The 16,115-nt window shown below is 32.6% G+C and overlaps 1 protein-coding gene across 1 annotated transcript in view; it reads right to left on the bottom strand.

Annotated features, from left to right (window-relative positions):
* The window catches only part of LOC115440833, a 124,826-nt gene that overhangs the window by 25,244 nt on the left and 83,467 nt on the right, over nt 1-16,115 (bottom strand). The window contains exon 3 of the mRNA XM_037440524.1: nt 8,944-8,989. Coding sequence (XP_037296421.1) covers nt 8,944-8,989 — 46 coding nt within the window. The remainder of the gene's footprint in view (nt 1-8,943; nt 8,990-16,115) is intronic.

Genomic DNA, 16,115 nt, shown 5'->3' on the forward strand with positions numbered 1-16,115 from the left:
GCCAATATGTAGCAAGATAAACCTTGGACTTGATTCTTATGATATTACTTTGTTTGGGATTTTCTAGCACAATTTGTCCAACATTGGATCCGTAATATCATCCCCTGACTGATACCAGGTAGCCGGTCATATACACGAACTAAAATACTTTTATACAACATGGATGAAAAATGGTTTTAACACATACTTCCATTAAAATGGACTTAGGCAGGCGACAATAAAATAGTTTTCAATAAAAAATGTTAATGAAGTATTTTTAAATACTTTATTGTTATTTAAGTCAATATTTCACTACCGATATTTAACAAGAACACGCAATAAGCAGACAGGAAGATTGTAATATGCAATTATCAATTCGGAGGTCACTGATCGTACTGTCATTGAGTTTATCGCCGACCCGAGCAAACGCATTATTAACGGTTGATTAAATATCAAATCCGCCAAAACTGTATCAGTAATTTTGATAGTACTTGAGCACAAGTCCAATATTAGATAGCGAATCATTAGAGGGCTCAATGAGCGTGAAATTCACGTGAATCAGTAATTGCTAAGTTGCTGTGTGAATTAATATTAATAGTAACATCGAATAAAAAAACAAAAACCCACATAACATGAGTTAGTAAATTGCGACTAAGCCGTGTATTTCCCTCGGGAGACACGGTAAAGACTTAAATTGTAGAGATCGTGCAGATTAGTGCGACAAATGAATTCGATAATAATTTTATTGTTCATATTTTGTCCATACTTGAGCCAGATAGGTCAACAAAATAATATAATGTTATAATAAAAATCAATAAGTCTAATCTATCTACGTCATTAAGTTCAATTCATTATATATACCCACTTTTTGTACATCAATTCACGAACTTAATCAGACATTACGTTTGTAAAGAAAACGATAATTTTATATTAAATATTAATTGGTTTTCCCCACAATGACGTTCGCGCAAACCTCCCGTTATTACGTAAAGTTTTAAAGGCATAGAAACCAATCAAACTCATCCTTAATGTACGCTAAGTACTAATTCAACACAACAGATAATATATCTAATTTTGTGTAAACTTCACTAAAATCGGCTCAGCAGATGCATCAAGACAGTCCAAAGACATTTAAGTAACATATCGATATTGATTTTTAAAAACTTCGTATCTCTAGAAATATAGATAAGTACTGAATAAAAGAAATATTGTGTCGACAGTATCGCTACCCTAGTTTATCGATTCGCTAACCTTCAATATTCAAAGGGTATAATTTAATGCGATTTGTTTAGTATTCCCCATGTGCAGTCTAAGTAGCTTAGCGTGGTATTTGAATGTAACATTGAATCGTTTGTGTATGAAAAAATCGTTTTATTATACGACCGTCAGTCTAATGGACTCTAAACTGGCTATTATGTGTTTAAAGTTTGCAATTCAATGAGCAATAGAGTTTGAACTTACTAAATAATATTTTAGTCATACTTTGTAGTGTTAACTGATAGTGTTTGTTATAAAATCTGTAAGCATTATTTCGACTGGCTTGATGGCGTAGATGTATGCTCGATATGACGATAGGCTTGCTCGGCCTATCATATCATGGAACGGAGTACTTATGGTGAAAAATAGGTGCAATTGTGACGCCCCGCCTACCCATTCGTGATACACTTTTTCACATACATTATTTTGATGTTTTGAAAAATATGACTATAATATTAAGCTTCTACACGACTTACATTAGACTTGATCTCATCAAATTTTCCATTTCAATTACATATTATTATAAGAGTGTGAAATTTCATAATTTGTTAAATATTTTCACTATGAAAAATACTTGCAATATTGCAACACAAAATTGTAACTGTTAATAGCCAATAAAACATTAGCGTTATTTCCGGGAGCGTTCCAAACTGCAATCTTATGGAAATACCAACTTTTATATTGACTATTAATATTAGGATATATGTGAAATTACAAAAAGATACACTTACAATTATATACATATGTAATTTGATAAACACGAGCGTGACGAAAATTATTTAGTAAAGACCTATCGAATGATGTCATCGTATTTGATTTTATAAATAACTTTATTTCATGGATAATGGAACATAATCCCATTAATTAACATAATAAGAAACACTGTGTGGATTAGCTCGCGCCCTATCACATCATGGGACGGAATACATATGGCAAAAAATAGGTTCATTAGTTACACCTCTGCCTTCCCGCTCGGGGAAAAAGGCATTATTGTCTACTAAACATTATACATTAAGGATCACTTTCCTAAAATACGTTGTAAAAAGCATAAATATTTAATGAAATAGTCGTGGGATATCAGTCATATACAGGACTTAATGAACGTCTGTTCAATGTTTACATATTTAATTAATTTTGTTTCGTCATATAATTGTTCGTTAATCTCTCAAGTGATGCAATGTTTAATAAACTTTGGATATTATTGGCCATCTTTATTATGCTAGTCATTGGATGTCTCTTAACAACGATGAAAAAGAAATATGTTTTTCTTTCACACTCGTTTTATAAATATTTTAACTGCTAGGTTGTTCATTCCTTGACTAATAAAAGGCAAACCTTGATTAATATCATAGCTTTACCAGTATATTTAATTATATAAATACTCTGATTATAAACTTCGCTGTACATTGAATTACTAGTCGAATACTGCCAAGTGACAACCTTTAACTCTTAACTGCCCCATTTTATCAGAAAATTGGCAACGATGAAATAAGAGACTCTATGTAAACTCTATGTAATCGGGTACAAAAGTGTATTCAATTGCTAATATTATTGAACTTGTAAACCCAAGTCAATCCATAGATAATTCTCAAACGGTAGTGAATCCCCGATAGCCTATTCTGTCTATCATTGTTCACAGGCTATCTCCATTCGAATGATTAAGCCGAACACACGCTCGCTAGATAACACATGGCTATACGTAGCAACGATAGAAGGCTTCTGTCTTTTTTAAGTTATACCTAGCACTATTATAATACGTACTTGGAAAGAAATGTATACTTCGCCTTTTATAGGCCGCAGAAATGTATGATGATGTAAAGAACCTCCTTTGACTGGAAAGTATCCCTCGAAAAGCATTAAATAATGGTGGCGCTACGGTAGCAAATGGGTAAATTATAAACATACTACCAAAAGTGATTAGAGTAGGATATTGAATTCAACAAGAAAAACAGGTTTTCGCTTTGTCATAGTTGAGGTTTTATATACTGCTGTTTCATCACAACCGTACATCAAATAAACAAGTCACCATAGAACTAAAAATTTTTCTAGTTAGCACACTTCACTATGTTTACAATTGCTAAATTCATGTCAAACTCCAGTGGCAAAGGGTCCATATAACCCGATTCTTGTCGGATTCCCTTTCGTACTAAATGTAAAATATAATTAAGTAAGATTTGACCGACCGAAGTCATGCATATTAGTAACTATATGTCGTGCCGGGTTCCCCTTCAGAAAATTGTATCCTTCGCCACCGTCATACCCTCTTGCTACGCTAGCGCTTTTATAGTGGGTTATTCAATTTTAACTTGCTGCGTACAGCTGAACGCGTTCCCCATATAAGATGATGTTCTTTGCCTCTATCCTCTATAATAGCCAGTAAAAGAATATTGATATTAATTTCAACCGTGAGGTCTTTCTCCGCGCAATGGTTTATGAGACCGGCAGCTACACATTTGTTTTAAACCTACGTTTTGTATAAAGTTTCAGGGTTTTTGATACGTGACATATAAAATTATCATATCTTATTATGCGTCTAAAAAATGAATGTAACCATTAAATATTCTGCAAATTTTGTATTTAGACCCAAGATTCTAGAGTTAAAAATCGCATCAAATACTTTTCGAAATTACGCAATAACGATCTCCCTATATCGCGTAATATGAAGCGGTATTTTCTTATATTTTAAATTTCTGCAACTTATGAAAAGGTAATTTTTCCCTACCCACATTAGCAACAAATAAAAGATCTTTAATATTGTTTAAGCGTAACTGAACTGTGAATCGTAAGGTACAGGGTACGATTCCGAGGTTCAAAAATTTGTCGGAATTTTGACGAGATGTTGATTGATGAAGTGCCTGGAATGTAACATGTGATCGATTTAGCGGTATACAGGTTACTCGCCGGCTTCCACGTAGGACCTTTGGAATTCCCGACAAGAAAGGATTGGAGTATAACGAAATAATATTACGTTTGCAATGTATGTATGAAAGTATAGATCAAAGATATCTATACCTTATACCTACCTATAGAAACTAGAAACTTTGTGGTTGTTAAATCTATAAGAAAATATATAATAACACACTTTGAATGGTTCTGGCACTAATTCCATTACCAAAACCTAATTTATTCGGAAAACCTACATTAAAATTTCGCGATACGTTAACGCTAAACAATTCCATAATCTTCAAATTCACGCATACTCCATACTTAGAACATCAACGATTTACTTTTTTCGGAGTCTCGATATAGCATATTTCTAAATCCAATATCCAAACACGTTGCCAAAATTACCTTCATAAACATACATTCAATGTAAAAATCGAACCCAAATCAAATTTGGACACGGATATATCCCAATATTGAGTTGTGACCCTCGTTTAATGTAGGGCAAGAAGGCCAAGTTTAATCCAATATCATCGAATACACGATGATATTCAAATCCGCAAACAAATTGTGCTAAACGATAATTCGTGAAGTGACACGGGCGGCCCGTTACCGTCACTTGACGGACTTGCCCTGCAGCATTTTTGTATGCATGCTCGTGAGTTTTCAACAAGAATACTGATTTGAATATCATATTATTTCTATTTTTTTTTATTTTTGTTTTTATACGTGCGCGTGCATTTCAGTGCACCTGATAGTAAATGGAGTGGGTTTCAATAGAATTTCGACTGACCAGGGACGATTACCCCTCGACTGTCGACACAATTATACCGGCCTGTTAGAACCGGATCTTCAATTATTTTTTTATATGAATGGTCGCAGTGATGGTGATGTTCATCTACTTAGTAGGAAACTGATTGGTACACTAGATACAGAAAATAATAACTTTAAGTCACTTTCTACGATCATTTATTTTAACTTAAAAATCAGCAAATAACAAAAAACGTATTGTCATATAAAATGAGTATATGAGAAAATGTTATCATTTAACTTTTAAAACAAAATTTACCAAACTACAAACTCATCCCTGATTAAAATGTACCTGCAATCAAAACCTTAAATCAAGGTCATAAAGGCTCAAAAGGCTCATCTAACTGAACTGAAGACAAAACTACCTAATATCCTAACAAAGACATTAGTATAGATAGATTTTTTTCTATCCTAAGAATAAAGAAGAAACAGTGTAAACTCTGCCTTATAACATATTGGGTAAATCCTAAACCACTGATCGAAGCGGTACACGACTCAACCATCGCATCAATATATTACCACTAAACTACTCTCATAATTGAAAATTCATAGTAGACGCTATTCAATAAGAGCAAATTTCTTCATCGTGCACGGTGCAGTGTTTGCGTATGTAATCACAGTAAATGATAGGTGAACACTAAACGTGGCCCTATGATGTCCCGGGTATTAGAAAATTATTATGCCGGCCGGGCGGAATGTGAAGCGCGTTCGCGGAATCACGGTGCGTCGACGAGGATAACAAATGCGAAATTGTTAATATCGGTTTTTCGATTTACATAAAAAGCAATGTCTTAGATTTTTAGAATTCAAATTGAAAGTACTATCGATGTTATTATAAGATTTTATTAACATTAAAAGTTAAGGACGGTATTATTATCATATCTAAAATTTTTGGGAAAAAAATCATTCTATGTCAAATGACCTTATAGATTTATAAGTACAAATTACTCTCATATGATCCTGCTGGATCAACACATTTTAATTAAATTAAGCCATACTTATTCCGTACAACGTCAGTATATGAAAGCGTAAAAACATAATCCAAAAAACCATATATTAAGCCATCAAAGTAAACGCCATATTGTTTTTTATACAAACACGACAAAACGACCCTGCTGCACCTGATGGTAAGTAGAGTGAGGTCCAATAGAATTTCGACTGACAAGAGATGATTACTCCTCGGCAGTTGACACAATTATGCCGGCCTGCTGCAATTAAAACTATCCAAATTCGGCATGCATACAAATCGCACGCTATCTCTTGTTTACGGAAATATTTCATCAAATTGCGTAGACATACCAGATGTTATAAAAAATGCGTGCAAGATCAAATTACTGTGCAGGATGGTCGTGTGCAAAATTGACACTAATGATAACGTTATTGGATTTGGTCGTTTGAAACTGTATTTTACATTACATGAGATTGTGCATGGAGGTTACAACAAAATTCTCAGTAAGACATTTTTGAAAATTATGATGTGATTTCACGTATATAGATAATACGAAAATATAATGTAAAAAATAAGATTTGTTTATACGTAAATGTATATGCTGAATTATAAATAAAGTATATTAATATAGGTATAGTAGGCTATTTAAATGTCGTAAATGGACTTTAACGTAGACGATGTATCATGCAGAAGCTGTGAATAATGTCTGTCCAAAGTATACAATTCTACATTATAATGAGCAGTATGTTTCATAGACTTTAAAATGCAGTACACAAATACAAATATACTACTGGTCGTATCTCTGCATTAAAAAAATTATAAGTCATTCATATTTAGTAAATTCAAAATCAATAACCGCATCACGTTTCACTTTTCAAACATGCATCCCGATTTATTTTACATAAAAACCGCTTTGGAATATTAAACGCACCGTAACTTGTAGAACGGGTATTAAACCTAACCAGAAGACGTTCTCTCATTAACTGAACTAATGTGAATAAAATGATAGTAAGTGCAATTGAAATTACGTCCTTTTATAACGGACTAAGTTAACTTTTTACTTGCCACTTAATTTGTATTATTATAAGATATGCGTTATAGCTGATTAGGATTCCGTGTTTTGTGATCGACAGAAATAATACGTAATAAACTTCATGTTAACTACGTAAAACTTTATTATGACATTAATAAGATCATTTGTTAATACCAAGAAGCTTGTTAATGCTAACTCGGCTATAAGTTGCAAATTCAGGGGCCTTATTCTCTATACCGCACGTTATTTTGACAGTGCAGAACAAGAACGTAACGCATCGCGTCGCGTTTAAGACAATAGAAATTGGCATAAATAATATTAGCCCTGCATTATATACTGTGCCATTGTTGGGCACGGGCCTGCTTTACTACTGAAAGGGATTAGGTCTTAGTCCACCACGCTGGCCTAGTGCGGATTGGTAAAATTCACACACCCTCGAAATCCCTATAGAGAATATCTCAGGTATGCAGGTTTCCTCACGATGTTTTTCTTCACCGTTAAAGCGAACGATAAATTCACAAAGAATACACACATGATTTTAGAAAAGTCAGAAGTGTGTGCCCTTGGGTTTCGAACCTGCGGACATTCGTCTCGGCAGTCCGTTCCACAACCAACTAGGCTATCGCCGCATTTTAAAGAAAGAAATTGGCATAAAAAATATAATTTCACGCTTATTTCACGAATGTAACGCGGCCATGTTATGAGTTTACATTGTCATAGACAATAAGTCCCTGGAAGTTTCATTACTGATTTAGTGATGTACGAAGAATTATTTTGCAATATCAAGGGATGAAAAATTAACAACTAATAAGGATAACAAGGCTTTATGTATTTACAAGTAATTTATAAATAAGTTACTTGAGTAACTGACCCTAAAAATTAACTGTTGTATTCAACACTTCTTTACTTGTTGCCTAAAAGAATAATATTAAAAGACACGGAATAATGAGTACAAGTACTTATTAAACGTGTTTACTGATCGTGGAACTGACAGGAGATGGTAGTATTTAAGGTCTTTCGTGGCTTACCGTCATGACACTCACTCGTCAATAAAAAATTATGGCATTTTTTTAATACTTTAAATGACCAGACGAGCTTGCCGTTCGCCTGATAGTAAGCGATACAACCGCTCATAAACAGATAGAAACACCATCCAACACCTTGAATTACAAAGTATTGTTTGATATTCTATTGCACTCGCCATCCTGAGACATGAGATGTAAAGTCTTATTATACTGGCTATAATGTCCTTCAAACCGGAATACAACAGTAACTACACACTGCTGCTTGACGGCAGAAATTGACATTTCTTGGCGGACTCTCACATATGAAGGAACTACCACCAATCGCATATTATCAATCATGTTAAAGACCATTTAGAGTACGGTAGCGGTTTAATTGATATAATTGAATAATGTCATTATCGTTATCTAAAACTTTTATTGGCTAGATATAGATAACCTTTTTCTATCGGCCTTTACTAGAGAATATATATGACTTCACTTGCTTGACTATCGGATAAAATTATGTACACGGGGAAAATAATTTTTCATCGGATGAAAGCACATAAACAAGTACGGACACCAAAAAAAAAATCGGATAAAAAAGCTTTTATTGTGAAATACTAAGTGGATCTTACCATGAAAATATTACCAAAAAACGACAAAATTATAATTTTAATACTCACTAACTCAGTCATTTTGCCAAAAAAAAAAACAATAATCTTACGAATAATAACACATTTTTAATATGTATAAGATTTTTTAAAGTTTCCATTGATAGAGTGGACATAAATTAATTCATTTATATGACTGATAATTAATCATGGTATAATTTAGTATTAATATGAATATATTCGGATAATGTATTTATTATACATATAAAAATACATATTAGCAGGTTTTATTTAAACGTTAAGAATTATTAGAAAAATAAATATATTTTTTTATAATTGTGAAAAGTTATATTAACGTTAAGTCTTTAATTAGTTTTTAAATATATATTTAAAAATGTATAAATGTATATAACTTACCATCAGGAGGCACAATATCTTCGCAGAGACGGCAAGCTGTGGTAACCTGGAAAGTAAAAAATACAGTATTAACATCTATACACACCTACTATTAGATCTAGACTTTAATTCTGAAATATTTCGTACGCGCGCTATACATAAACAAATTAATCTTTTTGTAACATTTTATCCACCTGATTTAAATTTAAAGTCGCAACAAATTACGATTTTTTTATATTACAGTACGACTGCAGTGCTGGGGTTTTGGATTTAAGACCCGTGTCAGGCAAAATGATATTAGAAGTACTTAGTATCAACCCGGAGTCTAGGATTTTTGCCCGATATGGAGATAGTGTCGCTCACTATCATGGGACGAAATACAAACGGCGGAAAGTGTGTGCAAAAATTGCGTCTCTGTCTACCCTTTTTCTTAAAAGGCGTGAGTATATTTTAAACTTACATAAGGCTGAATTTACATATTATTCATACATAGATGAGAATTGTCTATTTGTCTCATCTTTGTTTCTAAATGACCAAGCCTACACAAAAAAAGTTAGATGACGAACGCGAAGTGAAACTTAGTAATAATATACCAAAAACTCCCATATTTTATTATTTTCGAACTAATTCACATCATCAAATATTTTGAACACTGGCACCAAAATTCAGTTTCCGGTCGATTCAACTTGAAAATGGAAAACGTAAACACAGTTGAGTGTGTTTGTGTTATGCTAAAACATAAATGATCGCTGGCACCAATGTAATAGTGCGCGTGTTCAAATAACCACATACTGTGTGTCACAAACATAATATTTTTATATTATATTTGTAAAAGTATGTTCTTGCTACGTGGTTATGTTAGGATCAAATATTTATGCGTGTAGTGAAGTTGGTATTTAAAATCATTCGAGATTTTATATCTTTAAGTTAATCAAATTATTTGATGGAATGAAATGCTACAATATCTGTGATACTATTTGGTGACGAAAGACATATTCTTTACTCCTTACTGAACTTTGAAATATTTGAATGACACACATAACCTAGATAATATTGAAACATATTATACCTACTGTAGGTTTGATTTCTACTTCTATTTTCTCTAAGACAAAAAAAAGGATATTATAAATTATTGCTAAACAGCAATATTTGATAATTGTACATTGGCTACAGAACTGATTAAAAAAAAATCCTCACTATAATAAATTACGTCGAATGCGCATGACAGCGCAATATGTATAATCAAAGGAAAATAAAAAGAAAACCAAACGCCAAGGAAAGGTTATGTACAATGTAGAAATAAAGGAATTTAACACAAACACTATTAATAGTTAATGATTTCTTATGTTTACGCGAATGTTAAACATTAAAATTAGGGTCCAATCCAAAAGACCAGCTGCCAGACTTTAAAAAACTATGAGCTCATTCTGCGTAGATCGGACCACCAACAGCAAAAAATTTAAAAAGTTGTATATTTGTAAAATGTAGGTAAATATTGTAACTTTTACTTTGCGGATGAACAACACCTCAGTCCCCCCCGTGACCATGAAGGCTGCAAAGTCTTTGAAACGTCGGGAGAAAAGTTAAATATTAAAACCGCCATAAAATCCGAAAAATAGTTTAAAGTTAATGACTATTAATAGTTCTTAATCATATTGTCATTGTCACAATATATAGACATCGGAATGCAGGACTATTTGAGACAAAAACTGAGTTCATAGGACATCTAATCAGCCTTAGGTGATCTGTGTTATGTTTATGTACATATAAATGATAAAACACGTACGATTTACGTGAATATTCTTGGAAACGCGGAAATTATGACTGCATATTGGATGACGAATAACATTCCTACCGTATAATTTGGTATAGGGAATTGACACTTAATACTCAATGTTTAAGACCTTTTTTACTATCCCAAATAGAGACTTATTTTTTCATATAAAAAACATAAAATATATGAATAATAAACATACAAATTGTGTGAAATTATTTCGAATCTATGTCACGAGCATTGATTATCTATAAATGTTATCAGTCATGTCCTTTTCGAGGTGATATGCCGGCACTGCCCATCAGTCTTTATTTAAAATTCAGAGGTGTGACCAACATTTGGTATAAAAATAAATTATAATCCTCAGCGGATAATGAGTGCTTAAAATAAAATCGATTGTCTATTTGGTTTCAAAACAATGTACTTGAAGTAGGACGTACGAGTAGGTGGATTATATTAAAGATATTTTTTGTTGTTTCTGTGCTTTTTTTAATGATGTTGCTTCTGTTTTAGTTATATGTATAACGATTTACGTTTACACGAATTTTATAAATCGAAATGAAACTATTTTTCGGATTTTTTCGCGGTTTTTGTATTATAAATTTAAATCATAATATAAAAAAAAAAAACAAAAATATATAACTGTGAAATATAGATAGATATTTTGATTTTGACTTGCGTACGACCAATACCTCAGTCCGGCCCATGACTGAAAGCTGCAGTCATCGAAACATCGGAAGTAAATGATAATATAAAAAACGTAATAAGATTCGAAAAAGTTTCAATTCGATAAAGATATATATTATATATGTCAAATGTTCATTATTCAAAATATTTATATAAAAATTAACCTACTCTGAAATACGAGACAAGAGATTACGATTAGGGCCAAAGGTTTACCACCAAGTATATTATTGTGAAGACGCCACAAAATTGCTAATTATATTGTGAAATCTCGATATAAAGACATCAATACTGATTTATTCCAACATATATCAGTGTTATGCCGTGTTTCCAACATGTTATATGCAAATAACACCCTAAATGTATTCGCCGAAAATATAAATCACATCGAATTAACAAGAACAAAATAAATTATTGCCTGTTTACGAATTCGTTGCATTTAGATTTCAGTGTGTTTCCTATATCTCATTTTATATGAATAAAACAGTATGTACACTTACAATAAATTGGCTCATATATTTTTAAACAACAAATTAAAAAAATATTCCTTTTACATGAGCGCTATTAAAAAAAACTTTTTTTCAAATTTAGGATATCATAATATAGCAACCTATTCACGTCCCAGTAAACTTTCATTACGCACACATTAACCAAGAGAATTAGAGCCCTTGTACACCTGTGGAGTGACGTAGTAATATAACCAGCGGCTACCAATCAGACAAAACTCAACGACAAACCAAGCCTTTAATTAAGTAATACTTTGAGTTTAATTGAGTTACTGCGGTTCATAAATGTATTTATATTAATTAAGACACCTACCGACTTGTAAATGGTATTACGATACAGTTTTAATTGAACGGAACAATTTCGTTCATTATTTATAGTCAATACTTTATTAATTATTTGGTTTAATGTTTGAAATCTAACACCAATTAATTTTAATTATATATAATATTTTATTAAGTACTATCTTTTATTTGCGGGTCTGCCCGTATAAATAAGTTTTCACTGAATAAAATGTCGCTATATATTTTCTGTCTGTATATAAAATTTCATCGAAATTCGTTTAGTTGTTTTTGACTTTATCGCATCCGGAAAGACAGACACGGTGGAGGACTTTGTTTAAAAATATGTAAGAATTAGTACTTAATTGGAAGTCAGTAACATAATGATAAGTTAAATTTAATTCCATAATACAATCTATCATGAAACTGTTCGTTTAAAAATATATATAATTAGGTATAGTATTATAGAATTACTATCCTCTCTTCTCAATGAGTCTCGATTTGCGCCTTTTTTATCTCATTTGCTCCATATAACCGATCTAAAACGAAGAATGCCAATGCGCATATGTGTTTAACTAGAAGAAGAGATCAATAGAATGAATGAAGTGATTTTATCACAAATAATATATGTTTTCTCAATATAAATTACCTCATTACAATTTTTTTTTTTTGCGATAGTATAATGTTAAAATAGGATAGGAGAGTAATTGTATACAATAATTTCATTATCTTTCTCATAAGTTGCGTAAGATTGATTAATATTACACTTAGTTGTAAATTATATTTTAACAATCTGCCTATTACCCAGAAGCTTTCTTATACACGATAACATCGTGTTATTGAAGATATGTATCTAAATTAATAAATTAAGGTGTATAATACAGCATTTTCTTCACATTGACGTCATACCAGTATTTGGTTGTATAGCTGTTCCAAATTTAAAAGATACACACAACAACATCACACGCAACATCACGCATTTTATCCCCGAAGGGGTATAGGCATAGGCGCAACCATGGCACCTACTTTTCGCCAAGTGTGTTCCGTCTCATGATGTGATAGGGGGCGAGCCTATCGCCATATCGAGCACAAATTCCAGACTCCGCGCTGATACTGAGCAGAAAAACCCAAATATCACTTTTGCCCGACCCGGGATTCGAACCCAGTACCTCAGAGCGCTGCCGTACCGCGCATGCAGTACAACTACGCCACCGAAGCAGTCTTTAAAAGATAGAAGATGTTGAGTTAGAATACTTAGAATAAACTAGCTGTGCCCGCGGCTCCGCCCGCGTGGAAAACAGTGTGTCACATATTTTTTCCCGCGTAAATCCCGACCCACGAGATTTTTTACAACCACGTGACCTCTTCAACATTGGTCGTTATATACCAATCAATTTACATGGAACTGTAATGTACTTTTAATGTAAACCTTCCTTAAGATTTGCACTGTCTTAAAGTAAAAACTTTACAAAATCCGTTCCAGAGAATTTGAGAAAATCGATCACACACAGACAGATAGCTTTTGGGGACTTTGTTTTGTGATATGTATAAATAAAACAAGTTACAAAAATCAATAGACTTAAAGATTTGATCTCAGAATTGTCACCCGACAAAAAATCGTAGGCTATGCAAAATAGGTTCGCCATGAAGGACAGATTGCGTGCCTCGGCCCTAACATTAAACAAGCAAATAACATGTGGCACGCGATAAACGTTGCGTTATATTGATTTTATGACATACTGATCACGGATTGTTTTTCATGGAAGTTGGAAATGTTTCCATTTCATCGTCAATGAGTGGCGTGCGACAAGAATCAACTAACATGCTTCATTATTTCGGACTTATTCCTAGATTTAAAATTTGTATTAATACGCTCACTAAATATTTTAATAATCTAGGTAAAATTCGGCTTACCTATAAGCCTACATTCATAATACAATTCTATTTAATCAGTATTAATTTATTTACGTACACTAATTACTATTGTTAAACTATCTAATACTTATATAGTAGATAATTTAATCAATGAGAAATGTTTCATCAAAATAGTGTATACGGGTTGATAATGTTATCAATGTGATTACAAAAATATATTACATTGAAGCCAAGATAAAACTTATAAGTTCGTATAATATGCATAAAATTTACATCCGGTCTTTTCAGTAATAAAGCAAATACCAAAGAAAACATGAATTGATTGTAAAATATTTCCTGTCGACCACAGGTCGAACTGGTACATTCTGTAGACAAACTCCGTCCACATTATTAGTCAATCATATATTGAATATATCCTAGATAAACAATCTTGTATAGATAAAGAAAATATGTTCGTAATATATGTTATGACAACAAGAAACACAATATAACTAGTTACTTGTATTGCAAATGTCGATATAAGCCGTCTATGAAATCTTTGATAAGACGCATTCCTTGTAACGTGCGCGTTCTTAATGCAGTTATAGAGTATTCTATGTTGAGATTAGATAAATTTGTGTCTTATACTTTCACTTCAAGTGTAGTTTTCCATTGATTTTAGTATTAAGAATGTTGCAGTGCCGGATTTATATTTTTTTTTAGTGTAGGCTACTTTATTTCCGCTGCCCCATGTAGGTAAGTTTATGTATGTATTTAGGTTTCTAAAATACTAAATAATTTTCCATTTGTTTGTATTATGGAATGCACAAAAGTTAAAGAAATTATTAATTAAATCCAGAGATCGTCCTCTGAAATCTGCCGCCCCTAAGAGACTGCCGCCCATAGGCCGCGGCCTATACGGCCTATTTACAAATCCAGGATTGCATAGTTGTCCAGAATTAATTTTTAGAAACTATTTTAAATATTTGTGGTGTTAAAATATACTCTAATTAGCTTTACATACGGTTGACTAATAAAAATCTATTGCGTTATCGCTTTCTGCGTTTCTAAGTTAACGATAACGCAACGAGTTTCCAAGGCCTGATCTGTACCTCGTTTTCGGAACAAATCTCTTGATCGCTGACATAAAGATAATGCGAAATGGGGATTATTTTATCTCGCACTTATTTTTCCACATTTATCTGTTCAACCTGGAAAATGCACCATTTCACCACACGTATGTAGGTTACGTGAAGCACCTCGATATGGCATATACCAATCACATCGATTACTTCAAAGATGCGCTTATCAGATATTTTGACATGTAGACACAGATTTACTGACATCAAACGTGTTACGTAAATGTACACGAGTATAATAAAAGTATTTTTAACTAGGTGTTGGTCGCGGCTTCGCTCGCTTGTAAAAACTTTCCCGTTACAAAAGTACCTAAAAATTTACGCATGTATTTAAAAAATCAGATTAAAATGTATGATTAAACATTCGCATTTATAATATCAATAAGAAGTAAGACTAGTAAGATGTATCTTTTATGGAAATGAAAATTCGCACGTAAATTTTTACGAAGTACAAGATATTTTTTATTATTCCGGCAAAATAACACGCGTAGTGTAGTCTTAATTTAATATTGTCCAACAAAAAATGCAATCATCAATCATCAAATCAAAGTTATAGCTTTCTATCATTACTTAACTCAAAACATTAATCGTCAGAATAAGTCATGAATTTTTCGCCCTACGATTGCCATCACCCAACCCGGTACAAATACTTCGATACACTCCCATCAGATTAACTTGAATCTTACTTCCATACCTATACGATACAGATCTATAAAACAGAGCTGTGACTTAAGAAGCGACTAGAGTCGTTCGTAAGCATTTCACTTCTCGCGTCACAAGAGTGTTGAAGATGGAAAAAACGGAAGCAAATAGCTCAAGTATCAGGCTTTTAAGACGAACGGCCTTCCAGAATATGTTAAGTAGAAATGTAGTAGCAAATATTGATTGACAGTTTTAATCTTAAAATAGGTGCCCTATAGTGAGAGAATACTAAAATATAATTTTTCGAAGAGCTGC

The sequence above is a fragment of the Manduca sexta genome, chromosome 19 (genome assembly GCF_014839805.1).
Source record: "Manduca sexta isolate Smith_Timp_Sample1 chromosome 19, JHU_Msex_v1.0, whole genome shotgun sequence".
NCBI classification, from domain to species: domain Eukaryota; kingdom Metazoa; phylum Arthropoda; class Insecta; order Lepidoptera; family Sphingidae; genus Manduca; species Manduca sexta.